This window comes from Oncorhynchus keta, chromosome 18 (genome assembly GCF_023373465.1).
Source record: "Oncorhynchus keta strain PuntledgeMale-10-30-2019 chromosome 18, Oket_V2, whole genome shotgun sequence".
NCBI lineage: Eukaryota > Metazoa > Chordata > Actinopteri > Salmoniformes > Salmonidae > Oncorhynchus > Oncorhynchus keta.
Window position 1 is genome coordinate 52,802,656 of NC_068438.1, and position 20,189 is coordinate 52,822,844.

Genomic DNA, 20,189 nt, shown 5'->3' on the forward strand with positions numbered 1-20,189 from the left:
CTCTTTTTTTAGTAGCCGGGGAGGGTGGGGGGTGGGGGGGTGAGGGAGGGTGGGGGGTGGGGGGAGGGGGGAGGGTTCGGCTTAACTCAAGCAGATTAAGACAGAGTCAATGCAGCAAGAGTCAGTTGCAGTGTTGTTCTCCACTACGCCTCACCTCCCTCCGGCTCTGCTCTCTGCAGGCAGGCCCCAGACCCCAAGGCCCACACCACACCTCTCTCCTAGGCAGAAGCAGAACGTGTCTGTAGGAATAAGAAAGTATGGGCGCCTACGAGTCTAACCTGGACGATATCCTGGCGGAGGACATGCACCACTGGTACAACAAGTTTATGAAAGAGTCTCCTTCGGGACTCATCACGTTGTTTGAGCTGAAGACGATGTTGGAGATGCAGGGGATGACAGAAGAAGCAAGCAGCTACGTGGACCAGGTCTTCTTTACCTTTGACATGGACGGGGTAAGAAGACCGTCTCTCTCTCTCTCTCTCTCTCTCTCTCTCTCTCTCTCTCTCTCTCTCTCTCTCTCTCTCTCCCTCTCCCTCTCTCTCCCTCTCTCTTTCTCTCTCTTTCTCTTTCTCTTTCTCTTTCTCTTTCTCTCCTCTCTCTCTCTTCTCTCTCTCTCTCTCTCTCTTCTCTCTTTCTCTCTCTCTCTCTCCCTGTCTCTCTCTCTTTCTCTTTCTCTTTCTCTTTCTCTTTCTCTTTCTCTTTCTCTCTCTCTCTCTCTCTCTCTGAATGCTGTTTGGCTGAAAGCCATGGTAATATCAGACTGTATACCACGGGGTTGACAAAACATGTATTTTTACTGCTCTAATTACGTTGGTAACCAGTTTATAACAGCAATAAGGCATCTCAGGGGGGGTTGTGGTCAATATACCACGGCTAAGGGCTGTGTCCAGGCTGTACTCCACGTTGCGTCGTGTGTAAGAACAGCACTTAGCTGTGGTATATTGGTCATACATCACACCTCCTCAGGCCTTATCGCTTAAATATAGCCCTGTTCAATATGCTCACAGCACTTACATTGTAAGGAGAGAAACTCACCTCATTCACCACCAATATGTGCCTTAATTAATGCTCACCACACATCAGCTCACCACACATCAGCTCACCATACATCAGCTAACCAGCTAACCACACATCAGCTAACCAGCTCACCACAAATCAGCTCACCACACATCAGCTAACCAGCTCACCACAAATCAGCTCACCACACATCAGCTAACCAGCTAACCACACATCAGCTAACCAGCTCACCACAAATCAGCTCACCACACATCAGCTAACCAGCTCACCACACATCAGCTAACCAGCTCACCACACATCAGCTAACCAGCTCACCACACATCAGCTAACCAGCTCACCACACATCAGCTAACCAGCTAACCACACATCAGCTAACCAGCTCACCACAAATCAGCTCACCACACATCAGCTAACCAGCTAACCACACATCAGCTAACCAGCTAACCACACATCAGCTAACCAGCTCACCACACATCAGCTAACCAGCTAACCAGACATCAGCTAACCAGCTCACCACACATCAGCTAACCAGCTCACCACACATCAGCTAACCACACATCAGCTAAACACAGAATGCTAACCAGCTCACCACACATCAGCTAACCAGCTCACCACACATCAGCTAACCAGCTCACCACACATCAGCTAACCAGCTCACCACACATCAGCTAACCAGCTCACCACACATCAGCTAACCAGCTAACCACACATCAGCTAACCAGCTCACCACACATCAGCTAACCAGCTCACCACACATCAGCTAACCAGCTAACCACACATCAGCTAACCAGCTCACCACACATCAGCTAACCAGCTCACCACACATCAGCTAACCAGCTCACCACACATCAGCTCACCACACATCAGCTAACCAGCTCACCACACATCAGCTCACCACACATCAGCTAAACACAGAATGCCATCCTCCACTGTGCCCCCTTGAACTTTCTAATCCTGTAGCTCAGGTTGAAACACTTCACTAATATGATATATGGCTCATCTTCATATAACTCAGTTATGAACCCTGTTGACCCAGACCATCCTGTCTTATTGTTGACCCAGACCATCCTGTCTTATTGTTAACCCAGACCATCCTGTCTTATTGTTAACCCAGACCATCCTGTCTTATTGTTGACCCAGACCATCCTGTCTTATTGTTGACCCAGACCATCCTGTCTTATTGTTGACCCAGACCATCCTGTCTTACTGTTAACCCAGACCATCCTGTCTTATTGTTGACCCAGACCATCCTGTCTTATTGTTAACCCAAACCATCCTGTCTTATTGTTGACCCAGACCATCCTGTCTTACTGTTGACCCAGACCATCCTGTCTTATTGTTGACCCAGACCATCCTGTCTTACTGTTGACCCAGACCATCCTCTCTTATTGTTGACCCAGACCATCCTGTCTTATTGTTGACCCAGACCATCCTGTCTTATTGTTGACCCAGACCATCCTGTCTTACTGTTGACCCAGACCATCCTGTCTTATTGTTGACCCATACCATCCTGTCTTATTGTTGACCCAGACCATCCTGTCTTATTGTTGACCCAGACCATCCTGTCTTACTGTTGACCCAGACCATCCTGTCTTACTGTTGACCCAGACCATCCTGTCTTATTGTTGACCCAGACCATCCTGTCTTATTGTTGACCCAGACCATCCTGTCTTACTGTTGACCCAGACCATCCTGTCTTATTGTTGACCCATACCATCCTGTCTTATTGTTGACCCAGACCATCCTGTCTTATTGTTGACCCAGACCATCCTGTCTTACTGTTGACCCAGACCATCCTGTCTTACTGTTGACCCAGACCATCCTGTCTTATTGTTGACCCAGACCATCCTGTCTTATTGTTGACCCATACCATCCTGTCTTATTGTTGACCCAGACCATCCTGTCTTACTGTTGACCCAGACCATCCTGTCTTACTGTTGACCCAGACCATCCTGTCTTACTGTTGACCCAGACCATCCTGTCTTATTGTTGACCCAGACCATCCTGTCTTATTGTTGACATAGAGCAGTGGTTCCCAAACTTCTTATAGTCAAGTACCTTTTCAAACATTCAACCTCCAGCTGCATACCCCCTCTAGCCCCAGGGTCATCTGTACCCCCTCTTGGCCCCAGGGTCATCTGTACCCCCTCTAGCCCCAGGGTCAGCTGTACCCCCTCTAGCACCAGGGTCAGCTGTACCCCCTCTAGCCCCAGGGTCACCTGTACCCCCTCTAGCACCAGGGTCAGCTTTACCCCCTCTAGCACCAGGGTCAGCTGTACCCCCTCTAGCCCCAGGGTCAGCTGTACCCCCTCTAGCCCCAGGATCAGCTGTACCCCCTCTAGCCCCAGGGTCAACTGTACCCCCTCTAGCACCAGGGTCAGCTGTACCCCCTCTAGCACCAGGGTCTGCTGTACCCCCTCTAGCACCAGGGTCACCTGTACCCCCTCTAGCACCAGGGTCAGCTGTACCCCCTCTAGCACCAGGGTCAGCTGTACCCCCTCTAGCACCAGGGTCTGCTGTACCCCCTCTAGCACCAGGGTCACCTGTACCCCCTTTAGTACCAGGGTCACCTGTACCCCCTCTAGCACCAGGGTCAGCTGTACCCCCTCTAGCACCAGGGTCAGCTGTACCCCCTCTAGCACCAGGGTCTGCTGTACCCCCTCTAGCACCAGGGTCACCTGTACACCCTCTAGCACCAGGGTCTGCTGTACCCCCTCTAGCACCAGGGTCAGTGCACTCTCAAATGTTGTTCTTTGCTGTCATTGTTAGCCTGCCACACACACACTATACGATACATTAATTAAACATAAGAATGAGTGTAAGTTTTTCTCACAACCTGGCTCGTGGGAAGTGACCAAGAGCTCTTATAGGACCAGGGCACAAATAATAATAATCAATCATTTTGCTCTTTATTTAACCATCTTACATTGTGAATAACTCACCACAGGTTAATGAGAAGGGTGTGAATAACTCACCACAGGTTAATGAGAAGGGTGTGATTAACTCACCACAGGTTAATGAGAAGGGTGTGAATAACTCACCACAGGTTAATGAGAAGGGTGTGAATAACTCACCACAGGTTAATGAGAAGGGTGTGAATAACTCACCACAGGTTAATGAGAAGGGTGTGATTAACTCACCACAGGTTAATGAGAAGGGTGTGAATAACTCACCACAGGTTAATGAGAAGGGTGTGAATAACTCACCACAGGTTAATGAGAAGGGTGTGAGTAACTCACCACAGGTTAATGAGAAGGCTGTGCTTTAAAGGATGCACATAACTCTGCAATGTTGGGTTGTATTGGAAAGAGTCTCAGTCTTAAATCATTTTACACACACAGTCTGTGCCTGTATTTAGTTTTCATGCTGGTGAGGGCCCAAGAATCCACTCTCACCAATAGTTGAAGTCGGAAGTTTACATACACTTAGGTTGGAGTAGTTAAAACTCATTTTTCAACCACTCCACAAGTTTCTTGATGACAAACTATAGTTTTGGCAAGTCGGTTAGGACATCTACTTTTTGCAGTGGGGCAAAAAAGTATTTATTCAGCCACCAATTGTGCAAGTTCTCCCACTTAAAAAGATGAGAGAGGCCTGTAATTTTCATCATAGGTACACTTCAACTATGACAGACAAAATGAGAAAAAAATCCAGAAAATCACATTGTAGGATTTTTAATGAATTTATTTGCAAATTATGGTGGAAAATAAGTATTTGGTCACCTACAAACAAGCAAGATTTCTGGCTCTCACAGACCTGTAACTTCTTCTTTAAGATGCTCCTCTGTCCTCCACTTGTTACCTGTATTAATGGCACCTGTTTGAACTTGTTATCAGTATAAAAGACACCTGTCCACAACCTCAAACAGTCACACTCCAAACTCCAAAGGACACCAGAAACAAAATTGTAGACCTGCACCAGGCTGGGAAGACTGAATCTGCAATAGGTAAGCAGCTTGGTTTGAAGAAATCAACTGTGGGAGCAATTATTAGGAAATGGAAGACATACAAGACCACTGATAATCTCCCTCGATCTGGGGCTCCACGCAAGATCTCACCCCGTGGGGTCAAAATGATCACAAAAACGGTGAGCAAAAATCCCAGAAACACACGGGGGGACCTAGTGAATGACCTGCAGAGAGCTGGGACCAAAGTAACAAAGCCTACCATCAGTAACACACTACGCTGCCAGGGACTCAAATCCTGCAGTGCCAGACGTGTCCCCCTGCTTAAGTCAGTACATGTCCAGGCCCGTCTGACGTTTGATAGAGAGCATTTGGATGATCCAGAAGAAGATTGGGAGAATGTCATATGGTCAGATGAAACCAAAATATTACTTAATGGTAAAAACTCAACTCGTCGTGTTTGGAGGACAAAGAATGCTGAGCTGCATCCAAAGAACACCATACCTACTGTGAAGCATGGGGGTGGAAACATCATGCTTTGGGGCTGTTTTTCTGCAATGGGACCAGGACGACTGATCCGTGTAAAGTAAAGAATAATTGGGGCCATGTATCATGAGATTTTTAGTGAAAACCTCCTTCCATCAGCAAGGGTATTGAAGATGAATCGTGGCTGGGTCTTTCAGCATGACAATGATCCCAAACACACCGCCCGGGCAACAAAGGAGTGGCTTCGTAAGAAGCATTTCAAGGTCCTGGAGTGGCCTAGCCAGTCTCCAGATCTCAACCCCATAGAAAATCTTTGGAGGGAATTGAAAGTCTGTGTTGCCCAGCAATAGCCCCAAAACATTACTGCTCTAGAGGAGATCTGCATGGAGGAATGGGCCAAAATACCAGCAAAAGTGTGTGAAAACCTTGTGAAGACTTACAGAAAACGTTTGACCTCTGTCATTGCCAACAAAGGGTATATAACAAAGTATTAAGAGAAACATTTGTTATTGACCAAATACTTATTCTCCACCATAATTTGCAAATAAATTCATTAACAATCCTACAATGGGATTTTCTGGATTTTTTTTCTCCTTTTGTCTGTCATAGTTGAAAATTACAGGCCTCTCTCATCTTTTTAAGTGGGAGAACTTGCACAATTGGTGGCTGACTAAACTTTTTTGCCCCACTGTAGTTCAAGGCCTACCTTCAAACTCAGTGCCTCTTTACTTGACATCATGGGAAAATCAAAAGAAATCAGCCCAAACCTCAGAAAAAAAATTGTAGACCTCCACAAGTCTGGTTCATCCCTGGGAGAAATTCCCAAACGCCTGAAGGTACCATGTTCATCTGTATAAACAATAGTACGCAAGTATAAACACCATGGGTCCATGCAGCCGTCATACCGCTCAGGAAAGAAAACGCATTCTGTCTCCTAGAGATGAACGTAATTTGGTGCGAAAAGTGCAAATCAATTCCAGAACAACAGCAAAGGACCTTGTGAAGATGCTGGAGGAAACAGGTACAAAAGTATCTACAGTGGGGAGAACAAGTATTTCATACACTGACGATTTTGCAGGTTTTCCTACTTACAAAGCATGTAGAGGTCTGTAATCTTTATCATCGGTACATTTCAACTGTGAGAGACGGAATCTAAAATAAAAATCCAGAAAATCACATTGTATTATTTTTAAGTAAATAATTTGCATTTTATTGGTGACATAATTATTTGATACATCAGAAAAGCAGAACTTAATATTTGGTACAGAAACCTTTGTTTGCAATTACAGAGATCATACGTTTCCTGTAGTTCTTGACCAGGTTTTCACACACTGCAGCAGGGATTTTGGCCCACTCCTCCATACAGACCTTCTCCAGATCCTTCAGGTTTCGGGGCTGTCGCTGGGCAATACGGACTTTCAGCTCCCTCCAAAGATGTTCTATTGGGTTCAGGTCTGGAGACTGGCCAGGCCACTCCAGGACCTTGAGATGCTTCTTACGGAGCCACTCCTTAGTTGCCCTGCCTGTGTGTTTCGGGTCTTTGTCATGCTGGAAGACCCAGCCACGACCCATCTTCAATGCTCTTACTGAGGGAATGAGGTTGTTGGATCTCGCAATACATGGCCCCATCCATCCTCCCTTCAATACGGTGCAGTCGTCCTGTCCCCTTTGCAGAAAAGCATCCCCAAAGAATGATGTTTCCACCTCCATGCTTCACAGTTGGGATGGTGTTCTTGGGGTAGTACTTATCCTTTTTCTTCCTCCAAACACAGCGAATTTGAGTTTAGACCAAAAAGCTCTGTTTTTGTCTCATCAGACCACATGACCTTCTCCTATTCCTCCTCTGGATCATCCAGATGGTCATTGGCAAACTTCAGACGGGCCTGGACATGTGCTGGCTTGAGCAGGGGGACCTTGCGTGCGCTGCAGGATTTAAATCCATGATGTCGTAGTGTGTTACTAATGGTTTTCTTTGAGACTCTCTTCAGGTCATTGACCAGGTCCTGCCGTGTAGTTCTGGGCTGATCCCTCACCTTCCTCATGATCATTGATGCCCCACGAGGTGAGATCTTGCATGGAGCCCCAGACCGAGGGTGATTGACCGTCATCTTGAACTTCTTCCATTTTCTAATAATTGTGCCAACAATTGTTGCCTTCTAACCAAGCTGCTTGCCTATTGTCCTGTAGCCCATCCCAGCCTTGTGCAAGTCTTTCTTTCTCTCTCTCGGAGGACCTGAGCCGTAGGATCATGCCTCAGGACTACCTGGCATGATGACTCCTTGCTGTCCCCAGTCCCCCTGGCCGTGCTGCTGCTCCAGTTTCAACTGTTCTGCCTGCGGCTATGGAATCCTGACCTGTTCACCGGACGTGCTACCTGTCCCAGACCTATTTTTTTACCATGCTGGTCATCTATGAACATTTGAACATCTTGGCCATGTTCTGTTATAATCTCCACCCGGCACAGCCAGAAGAGGACTGGCCACCCCACATAGCCTGGTTCCTCTCTAGGTTTCTTCCTAGGTGTTGGCCTTTCTAGGGAGTTTTTCCTAGCCACCGTGCTTCAATATCTGAATTGATTGGTGTTTGGGGTTAAAAATCATACATTGTGATTTTCTGGATTTTTGTTTTAGATTCCGTCTCTCACAGTTAAATGGAATTTTGATAAAAAATGTCAGACCTCTACATGCTTTGTAAGTAGGAAAACCTGCAAAATCGTCAGTGTATCAAATACTTGTTATCCCCACTGTATATACACAGTAAAACGAGTGGTATATCGACATAACCTGAAAGGCCGCTCAGCGAGGAAGAAGCCACTGCTCCAAAACCTCCATAAAAAAGCCAGACTACAGTTTGGGGGGAGGCTTGCAAGCCGAAGAACACCATCCCAACCGTGAAGCACGGGGGTGGCAGCATCATGTTGTGGGGGTGCTTTGCTGCAGGAGGGACTGGTGCACTTCACAAAATAGATGGCATCATGAGGTAGGTAAATTATGTGGATATATTGAGGCAACATCTCAAGACATCAGTCAGGAAGTTAAAGCTTGGTCGCAAATGGGTCTTCAAAATGGACAATGACCCCAAGCATACTTCCAAAGTTGTGGCAAAATGGCTTAAGGACAACAAAGTCATGGTATTGGAGTGGCCATCACAAAGCTCTGACCTCAATACTATAGACAATTTGTGGGCAGAAGTGAGAAAGCGTGTGCGAGCAAGGAGGCCTACAAACCTGACTTAGTTACACCAGCTCTGTCAGGAGGTATGGGCCAAAACTCACCCAACTTATTGTGGGAAGCTTGTGGAAGGCTACCCGAAACGATTGACCCAAGTTAAACAATTTAAATGCAATGCTACCAAATACTAATTGAATGTAAACTTCTGACCCACTGGGAACGTGATGAAAGAAATAAAAGCTGAAATAAATCATTCTCTCTAGTATTATTCTGACATTTCACATTCTTAAAATAAAGTGGTGATCCTAACTGACCTAAGACAGGGAATTTTTACTCTGATTAAATGTCAGGAATTGTGAAAAACTGAGTTTAAAGGTATTTGGCTAAGGTGTATGTAAACATCTGACTCCAACTGTGGTTGCAAAGGGCATCGGTGTCTTAACAGAGAGCTTTGCCAAGGCAGGAAACTCAGATCGCCACCGAATCCAGAAATGTGGCAGTGGTGGTTAGTTTTCATGAGGGCCGAGAATCCACTCTCACATAGGTACTGGTTGCAGAGGGCATCAGTGTCTTAACAGCGCGATTTACCAAGGCAGGATACTCTGAGCGCAGCCCTATCCAGAAATCTGGCAGTGGCTTCTGATTCAATTAGATTGTAACAGAACCACGTGTTGCAATTTCAATGAGGCTCTCTTGTTCAGATATCAATAAGTGGACTGGAGGCAGGGCATGAAAGGGATAACGAATCCAGTTGTTTGTGTCGTCCGTTTCGGGTAAATACCTGCGTAATTGTGCACCCAACTCACTCAGGTGATTCGCTATATCACATTTGACGTTGTCCGTAAGCTTGAATTCATTTGCACACAAAAAAATCATACAATGATGGAAAGACCTGTGTGTTGTCCTTGTTAATGTAGACAGAGAAGAGCTCCAACTTCTTAATCATAGCCTCAGTTTTGTCCCGCACATTGAATATAGTTGCGGAGAGTTCCTGTAATCCTAGATTCAGATCATTCAGGTGAGAAAAAAACATCACACAGATCACACATCACACAGCCAGCCGTGTGAGAAACTCATCATGTAAGTGAACAATATGGTCAGTAAAGGAAACTTTAAGCTCGTCTCTCAGTTTGAAAAAACGTGTCAATACTTTGCGCCTTGTTAACCAGCGCACTTCTGTATGTTGTAAAAGTGTTACATGGTCGCTGCCCATATCATTGCATAGTGCAGAAAATACACAAGTGTTCAGGGGCCTTCCTTTAACAAAGTTAACAATTTTCACTGTACAGTAGTGTCCAAAATGTCTTTCAAGCTGTCAGGCATTCCCTTGGCAGCAAGAGCCTCTCGGTGGATGCTGCAGTGTACCCACATGAGCAGCAGCTACATACGGACCATTCATAGAATTCCCGCAAGAGAGTAACGGTTAAAGTGATTGGATGTTAATTATTTGACTAGGCTACCTGTAGTTGACATTGTGTACACTAGATGGTTTAATTTTATTTTTTGGCAGTGAGAAAAAAACTCACCCATATGTATAGCCCCGTTGGAAATTTGGCGTGCCCTCAGCTCTCTGGGTATACCTGACATAGACCATCGTGAGAGGCAACTCTGGGAGGGATCCGTGAGAGGCAACTCTGGGAGGGATCCGTGAGAGGCAGCTCTGGGAGGGATCCGTGAGAGGCAACTCTGGGAGGGATCCGTGAGAGGCAACTCTGGGAGGGATCCGTGAGAGGCAGCTCTGGGAGGCATCCGTGAGAGGCAACTCTGGGAGGGATCCGTGAGAGGCAACTCTGGGAGGGATCCGTGAGAGGCAGCTCTGGGAGGCATCCTTGAGAGGCAACTCTGGGAGGCATCCTTGACTCTGGGAGGCATCCTTGATCTGGGAGGGATCCGTGAGAGGCAGGGAGGGATCTCTCTGGGAGGCATCCTTGAGAGGGGAGGGATCCGTGAGAGGCAGCTCTGGGAGGCATCCTTGAGAGGCAACTTTACTGGGATATTATAATTACATTAGGTGTTGGTGTTAACCAGAAAGTTATAGTAAGTATCTATTCTCTTTTTTGTTGTTGTCTAACACTCCTATTTCTCTCTCTCTCTCTCTCTCTCTCTCTCTCTCTCTCTCTCTCTCTCTCTCTCTCTCTCTCTCTCTCTCTCTCTCTCTCTCTCTCTCTCTCTCTCTCTCTCTCTCTCTCTCTCTCTCTCTCTCTCTCTCTCTCTTTCTCTTTCTCTCTCTCTCTCTCTTTTTCTCTTTCTCTTTCTCTCTCTCTTCCAGGATGGATATATAGACTTCGTAGAGTACATAGCAGCAGTTAGTCTGATGCTGAAAGGAGAAATCAACCAGAAACTGAAATGGTATTTCAAACTTTTCGATCAGGACGGAAACGGCAAGATTGACCAAGATGAAATGGGGACAATATTCAAGGTGGGCTTCTATATTTATTTACTATTTATGTCATTTAGTTGCTGTGATTTTTATACAGCCATCTTTATCAGGCTCAGAGCCTTGAGGAACATTATAAACTCTCTATATCGCCACTGAAATATAGACTGCAGAGAGATTAACTGTGAAGGGATCAGAAAGGTTTAAATAGCCGACAACTAGATGGTACACATCAACAAAAGGTTGCTAATCTAATCCTTTTACATTTATCCTGTTAGAGGTCCTATTTAAGTCACCACAAAGATGCAGTGATTCAAAAAAAATGTCTTATCCTGTTTAGAGGAAAACATTTCCTGTAAGAGTATTTTTTTTTTTAAGGCTTATCGGTGAACTAAGAAAGTAGAGTGCTATAAAAAAAAAATGTAACTGACTGTTGTGGATTGGATTGATAGCTTCAAACAGTCCAAACGGTCAACGGACTCTATCTGAGGATATATTCTGGGGCCTGGAGTTACCACTTTACATCTCAGAGTAGACCAATCGGACAATGCTACTGACTACTCAAGCTCTTATAGGGTAACAGAGTTCCTACTAAAGTGTGCACTTGTTCACTTCCTTTCACTGATTTGAAAGGAAATTACTGGTAAAAAAATATATATATATATGTTGGGAAGTCCCATTACTTGTCCTCATCCCAGAGGATGACAGAACCCAAAAGGATGACAGAACACCCAGAGGATGACAGAACACCCAGAGGATGACAGAATCCCAGAGGATGACAGGATGACAGAACCCCAGAGGATGACAGAATCCCAGAGGATGACAGGATGACAGAACCCCAGAGGATTACAGGATGACAGAACCCCAGAGGATGACAGAACCCCAGAGGATGACAGAAACCCAGAGGATTACAGGATGACAGAATCCCAGGGGATGACAGAATCCCAGGGGATGACAGAATCCCAGGGATGACAGAATCGCAGAAGATGACAGAACCCCAGGGGATGACAGAATCCCAGAGGATGACAGAATCCTAGAGGATGACATAGCCCCAGAGGATGACAGGACCCCAGAGGATGACAGAACCCCAGAGGATGACAGAATCCCAGAGGATGACAGGATCCCAGAGGATGACAGGATCCCAGAGGATGACAGGATCCCAGAGGATGACAGAATCCCAGAGGATGACAGAATCCCAGAGGATAACAGAATCAGAAGATGGCAGAATCCTAGAGGATGACAGAACCCCAGGGATGACAGAACCCCAGAGGATGATGACAGAGCCCCAGAGGATGACAGGACCCCAGAGGATGACAGAACCCCAGAGGATGACTGAACCCCAGAGGATGACAGAACCCCAGAGGATGACAGAACCCCAGAGGATGACAGGATGACAGAACCCCAGAGGATTACAGGATGACAGAACCCCAGGGGATGACAGAACCCCAGAGGATGACAGAAACCCAGAGGATTACAGGATGACAGAATCCCAGGGGATGACAGAATCCCAGGGGATGACAGAATCCCAGGGATGACAGAATCGCAGAAGATGACAGAACCCCAGGGGATGACAGAATCCCAGAGGATGACAGAATCCTAGAGGATGACATAGCCCCAGAGGATGACAGGACCCCAGAGGATGACAGAACCCCAGAGGATGACAGGATCCCAGAGGATGACAGAATCCCAGAGGATGACAGAATCCCAGAGGATGACAGAACCCCAGAGGATGACAGGATCCCAGAGGATGACAGAATCCCAGAGGATGACAGAATCCCAGAGGATGACAAAACCCCAGAGGATAACAGAATCGCAGAAGATGGCAGAATCCTAGAGGATGACAGAACCCCAGGGATGACAGAACCCCAGAGGATGAGAGAACCCCAGGGGATGACAGAGCCCCAGAGGATGACAGGACCCCAGAGGATGACAGAACCCCAGAGGATGACAGAACCCCAGAGGATGACAGAACCCCAGAGGATGACAGAACCCCAGAGGATGACAGGATGACAGAATCCCAGAGGATGACAGAATAGCCAGAGGATGACAGAATAGCCAGAGGATGACAGAACCCCAGAGGATGACAGGATGACAAAACCCCAGAGAATTACAGAACCCCAGAGGATGACAGAACCCCATAGGATGACAGAATCCTAGAGGATGACAGAAGCCCAGAGGATGACGGATCCCAGAGGGTGACAGAATCCCAGAGGATGACAAAATCCCAGGGGATGACAGAACACCCAGAGGATGACAGAACTCCCAAAGGATGACAGAACTCCCAGAGGATGACAGAACTCCCAGAGGATGACAGGACTCCCAGAGGATGACAGAACTCCCAGAACTCCCAGAGGATGACAGAACTCCCAGAGGATGACAGAACCCCAGGGGATGGCAGGAATCCCAGAGGATGACAGAATCCTAGAGGATGACAGAACCCCAGAGGATGACAGGGTCCCAGAAGATGACAGAACCCCAGAGGATGACAGGATCCCAGATGATGACAGAATCCCAGAGGATGACAGTATCCTAGAGGATGACAGAACCCCAGAGGATGACAGGGTCCCAGAGGATGACAGAACCCCAGAGGATGACAGAATCCCACAGGATGACAGAACCCCAGAGGATGACAGAACCCCAGAGGATGACAGGATGACAGAACTCCAGAGGATTACAGAACCCCAGAGGATGACAGAACCCCATAGGATGACAGAATCCTAGAGGATGACAGAACCCCAGAGGATGACGGATCCCAGAGGGTGACAGAATCCCAGAGGATGACAAAATCCCAGGGGATGACAGAACACCCAGAGGATGACAGAACTCCCAAAGGATGACAGAACTCCCAGAGGATGACAGAACTCCCAGAGGATGACAGGACTCCCAGAGGATGACAGAACTCCCAGAGGATGACAGAACTCCCAGAGGATGACAGGACTCCCAGAGGATGACAGAACTCCCAGAGGATGACAGGATGACAGAACCCCAGAGGATGACAGAACCTCAGAGGATGACAGAACCCCATAGGATGACAGGAATCCCAGAGGATAACAGAATCCCAGAGGATGACAGGATCCCCGAGGATGACAGAATACCCAGAGGATGACAGAATACCCAGAGGATGACAGAATACCCAGAGGATGACAGAACCCCAGATGATGACAGAATCCCAGGGGATGACTGAACCCCAGAGGATGACAGAACCCCAGAGGATGACAGAACCCCAGAGGATGACAGGATGACAGAATCCCAGAGGATGAAAGAATAGCCAGAGGATGACAGGATGACAGTACCCCAGAGGATGACATGAAAGTATAAAAACGCTTATTTCTAATGATATTCTCTGTGACTTCAGCTCTTTGTTCTGTTTTGATTACTTCAGGCTATCCAGGACATCACCAGATGTTATGACCCTCCTACGGAGGAGATTGTGACCCTCATCTATGAGAAGGTTGACATAAATAACGAAGGTAAGAACGATCAACATTTAGAGATGTACATTTATTGAAACGGGGTGAGCTTGCCCATAGTACAGATAGGTATTCTAGGGGGTGGAGTTTAAGTTAGCTTTTTAATGCTTTTAATTGCCATCCTCTAGGAAGCCAATGTGTATCTTGTTCTATATATTTTTGAATTGTTCACACCTCCAGGCGAGTTGACTCTGGAGGAGTTTATCGAAGGAGCCAGGGACCACCAAGACATCATGGAGATGTTGGGAAAGATGATGGACCTCACCAACGTTCTAGAGATCATTGTCAACGGACAGAAAAAGCAGGTCAAATCACCCGAATGAGGATGACGTCACTTCCTGTTGCACTTCCTGTTTGATGGACTCAGAATTTACAGAATGCAACGCAGAAAGGTTGTTGAGAAAGAATAGGATTGTTTGGGACGGAAAGCAATTATAGTGGAATGTTTAATATATAATATATGGAGGAAATGTATAAAAGAACAAACGACGAACTTGAGCATCTTGATGAGAAGGTGAATATACATGAATGGGAGGGGAGCCATGTCCCAAATCTCCATCGACCAAGAAGACTGAGTTGATGTAAGGAACCAATGGAACCATGCCAGGAGGTCATGTGACCCGTCTATGTTCTCTATTTCTACATCCCGATTGTCTTTACACCCTTTTCCCGAAGTCCCATCATAGATTTAACCACGGTGGAAACCCTCTAGGCAATGATAACACCGATTAAATACTTTGAGATCAAATGACAGGAAGTGTGGAAGTGCAAGTGTAGAGAATTGGGATGCAGCCTATATGTTCTCTCTGTGTGTATCACTTGAGTATCCTCCTCCTCTCACTGTCACCACAGCTCTCTCTAGTCCTCCTTCTCCTGCACCTAGTCTCACAGTCACCACAGCTCTCTCTAGTCCTCCCCCTGCACTGTCACCACAGCTCCCTCTAGTCCTCCTCATCTCAGTCACCACAGCTCTCTCTAGTCCTCCTCCTGCTCTCACAGTCACCACAGCTTTCTCTAGTCCTCCTCATCTCAGTCACCACAGCTTTCTCTAGTCCTCCTCCTGCTCTCACATTCACCACAGCTCTCTTTAGTCCTCCTCATCTCAGTCAACACAGCTCTCTCTGGTCCTCCTCCTGCTCTCACAGTCACCACAGCTTTCTCTAGTACTCCTCCTCTCACAGTCACCACAGCTCTCTCTAGTCCTCCTCATCTCAGTCACCACAGCTTTCTCTAGTACTCCTGCTCTCACAGTCACCACAGCTCTCTCTAGTCCTCCTCATCTCAGTCACCACAGCTTTCTCTAGTACTCCTCCTCTCACAGTCACCACATCTCTCTCTAGTCTTCCTCCTGCACTGTCACCACAGCTCTCTCTAGTCCTCCTCCTGCTCTCACAGTCACCACAGCTCTCTCTAGTCCTCCTCCTGCTTTGTCACCAGAGCTCTCTCTAGTCCTCCTCCTGCTCTCACAGTCACCACAGCTCTCTCTAGTCCTCCTCCTGCTCTCTCAGTCACCACAGCTCTCGCTAGTCTTCGTCCTGCTCTCACAGTCACCACAGCTCTCTATAGTCCTCCTCCTCTCAGTCACCACAGCCCTCTCTAGTCCTCCTCCTGCTCTCACAGTCACCACAGCTCTCTTTAGTCCTCCTCCTCTCAGTCACCACAGCTCTCTCTAGTCCACCTCCTGATCCTCCACTCACAGTCACCACAGCTCTCTCTAGTCCTCCTCCTGCTCTCACAGTCACCACAGCTCTCTCTAGTCCTCATCCTGCTCTCACAGTCACCACAGCTCTCTCTAGTCCTCCTCCTGATCCTCCTCTCACAGTCACCACAGCTCTCTTTAGTCCTCCTCATCACAGTCACCACAGCTCTCTCTAGTCCTCCTCCATCTCTCAGTCACCACAGCTCTCTTTAGTCCTCCTCCATCTCTCACAGTCACCACAGTTCTCTCTAGTCCTCCTCATCTCAATCACCACAGCTCTCTCTAATCCCCCTCCTCCTCTAACAGTCACCCCAGCTCTCTCTAGTCCTCCTCCTGCTCTCACAGTCACAACAGCTCTCTCTGTAGTCCTCCTCCTCCTCATCTCACAGTCACCACAGCTCTCTCTAGTCCTCCTCCTGCTCTCACAGTCATCCCAGCTCTCTCTAGCCCTCCTCCTGCTCTCACAGTCACAACAGCTCTCTCTCTAGTCCTCCTCCTCATCTCACAGTCACCACAGCTCTCTCTAGTCTTCCTCCTCCTCTCACAGTCACCACAGCTCTCTCTAGTCCTCCTCCTGATCCTCCTCTCTGTCACCACAGCTCTCTCTAGTCCTCCTCCTGCTCTCACAGTCACCACAGCTCTCTTTAGTCCTCCTCCATCTCTCACAGTCACCACAGTTCTCTCTAGTCCTCCTCATCTCAATCACCACAGCTCTCTCTAATCCTCCAACAGTCACCCCAGCACTCTCTAGCCCTCCTCCTGCTCTCACAGTCACAACAGCTCTCTCTCTAGTCCTCCTCCTCATCTCACAGTCACCACAGCTCTCTCTAGTCCTCCTCCTGCTCTCATAGTCACAACAGCTCTCTCTCTAGTCCTCCTCCTCATCTCACAGTCACCACAGCTCTCTCTTGTCTTCCTCCTGCTCTCACAGTCACCACAGCTCTCTCTAGTCCTCCTCCTGATCCTCCTCTCTCAGTCACCACAGCTCTCTCTAGTCCTCCTGCTCCTCCTCTAACAGTCACCACAGCTCTCTCTAGTCCTCCTCCTCCTGCTCCTCCTCTAACAGTCACCACAGCTCTCGCTAGTCCTCCTCCTCCTGCTCCTCCTCTAACAGTCACCACAGCTCTCTCTAGTCCTCCTCCTCCTGCTCCTCCTCTAACAGTCACCACAGCTCTCTCTAGTCCTCCTCCTCCTGCAACAGTCACCACAGCTCTCTCTAGTCCTCCTCCTCCTGCTCCTCCTCTAACAGTCACCACAGCTCTCGCTAGTCTTCGTCCTGCTCTCACAGTCACCACAGCTCTTTCTAATCCTCCTATGTAACGGTCTTAAAACACACTTTGTCACCAACTGATACAATGTTCTTAGAGGTCTTTTAAGAGAGGATGTATAAGTGCTGTTGTCAGAAGCAAGCCCTTATACCATAAACAGACGGGTATTGAACTTTAGGGGCGTTCTCTGGCTGGTGACTAGGATTCTATGCATTCCTATTTGTATTCAGGCTAAAATATTTAAAGAAACTGAATAGATGTATTGTATATCCTCTTATTCTAAATAAATGGAATGGATTTGTTGTTTTTCAAAACAATTATGGAACGTTATAGATATTTATAATCATAAGCAAATGTTTGAGAAAAAATATATTTTCACAAAGTAAAAAACGTCCAGGTTTCTGAGTCACTAAAGATGTTTCATAGTGTGTTTTAGACTGGATGTTGAAAGTGACCCTACATTCGAAATGCACACGTGTCCCTTGGGTTGGGACTGATCTCAACATTACTTTTGGGGTTCTGAAAACCCAAACCCTTCTTTTGTGTTGTTTTTGTACCATCATCATTGAAATGCAACAGAAATTTGATCATGTATAGTTCAGCCCAGGTGCAATATGCATTATGGCCACTAGATGACAGCAATGTATGTGCAAAGTTTAAGACTGATTCAATGAGCCATTGCATTTCTGTTCAAAATGTTGTATCGAGACTGCCCAAATATGCCTAATTTGTTTATTAATAACTTTTTATGTTCAAAATTGTGCACTCTCCTCTCCTTTCACTGTAATAGCTACTGTAAATTGGACAGTGAAGTTAGATTAACAAGAATTTAAGCTTTCTGACAATATCAGATATGTCTTTGTCCTGGGATTTTTTTTGTTGAGACTTACAACCATTAGCCTACGTTAGCTCAACCGTCCCGTGGAAGGGGACACTGATCCCGAATAAATTTTGAAACATGTTTTTTGGGGTTGCCTTAACAATTTTATCAATACAGTCATTCTGAATAAACATACCGATTTCCTGTTGATTAAATAAAGGAAGTGGTTCAACAGTTTTAACTCATTTCTTCAACATGATACTTGCAGGCATCCAAACGTCTAGCCATATATCGTCTTAAAACGCCCCTGACTTCAATGATTTCTATGGCTAACAAACTTCCAGAATCATACATTTGGATGCTTGCTTATACTGAAAGATATCCCCTGCACTTGCTACAATCCTTACCTACTGAGTACTTGGTTGACATATATTTAATCCTACAGTAGTCTATTTATAACAAGCTTAGATCCTGGTGTTTCATTTATCAGCACGACTAAATAAGGCCTCATAGAGGACCTACAGAACCATGGTGCCTGCTTCCAACAGAAACACCATTTATTCAACAGTAGAGGACCTACAGAACCATGGTGCCTGCTTCCAACAGAAACACCATTTATTCAACAGTAGAGGACCTACAGAACCATGGTGCCTGCTTCCAACAGAAACACCATTTATTCAACAGTAGAGGACCTACAGAACCATGGTGCCTGCTTCCAACAGAAACACCATTTATTCAACAGTAGAGGACCTACAGAACCATGGTGCCTGCTTCCAACAGAAACACCATTTATTCAACAGTAGAGGACCTACAGAACCATGGTGCCTGCTTCCAACAGAAACACCATTTATTCAACAGTAGAGGACCTACGGAACCATATTGGTGCCAAGAAATACCATTTATTCAACCGTTTTAAATTTGCACACAACTGTGGTACTGTTGGATTGTATGTAGGGTGTTGCTTAGGGGTTTGAGCTTTTCAGGTTAGAGAAGTAACACTGCAGATACTACAACTAACTGGCATTCATCTACAGATTGTAAAAAAAGATATATATTTGTCCCAACACTAGGGATAGGGGAGGCGGTAGGGCTGGGGCGGTCACGAACAATTGTCAGCCAGTGATTGTCAAGCAAATATCTGCCAGTCTCACGGTAATTGACCGTTAATTAACATAAACACATTTAGCATTTCCTGTCTTCCACACAAAGCCACTGATGCAGACCCTTGGAACATCTACATTTAAAACAAGTCTAATAAATCCATGTAATATAGTCTACACCTTCACAATAAATCCATGTAATATAGTCTACACCTTCACAATAAATCCATGTAATATAGTCTACACCTTCACAATAAATCCATTATTTGTTTTAGACAGGTCTAAAGAAACACGATATAAAGGAAATGTAGTCTATTTCAGAAGGACAGAATAGCATACTCTGAGTTGTCCTTATGTTAGGTCCTGATCTGGCTATGCCAAATGGCTGTGGGCTACACTAGTTCATTCAGCAGGCTAGATTTGCTTAGAATTCCGTGGCATTATTCTATATTATTACAGCATGAAGAATAGAATTGAACAAAGCCGAATGAAATAGAAAGGGTATTTTTCTCCAAGCGATTTGACGGAGTGTGGATATTCTGTGTTGATCGGATAACAAAGAAACAGGTATTCCTCTATATTTAATGTAGTTATTAATGTGAATGTAGTTCTACAAACGTTGGGACTATATACACGTGTTGATTTAATACATTGTAAGGCTGCATGACGTGACTCTAATGACGATTTGAAAAAAGTTGCTTGACAAGGTGTGAACTTTATTTTTTGCGCAGGCTGTACACACTTCATCAGTCTCTCATTCACAATTTGACAAGCACTTGCTAATGCCTCGAATTTCTCAGCGGCATCACCTTTGTGCGGCCGTAATGCCCCCTAAAAAAAATAATCTGCCTGGACGTTTTCTCGCCGGGCGCTGTGGC

General features: G+C 46.3%; 1 protein-coding gene across 1 annotated transcript; it reads left to right on the forward strand.

The window, feature by feature from the left end:
* Window positions 1–91: 91 nt before the first annotated feature.
* On the forward strand, window positions 92–18,443 carry guca1c (guanylate cyclase activator 1C). Its single transcript, XM_052468709.1, has 4 exons — window positions 92–452; window positions 10,847–10,996; window positions 14,337–14,424; window positions 14,605–18,443. The coding sequence occupies exons 1-4, from the start codon at window positions 258–260 to the stop codon at window positions 14,745–14,747; spliced, it is 576 nt and encodes a 191-aa protein (XP_052324669.1). The 5' UTR covers window positions 92–257; the 3' UTR covers window positions 14,748–18,443.
* The last annotated feature ends 1,746 nt before the right edge of the window (window positions 18,444–20,189 follow it).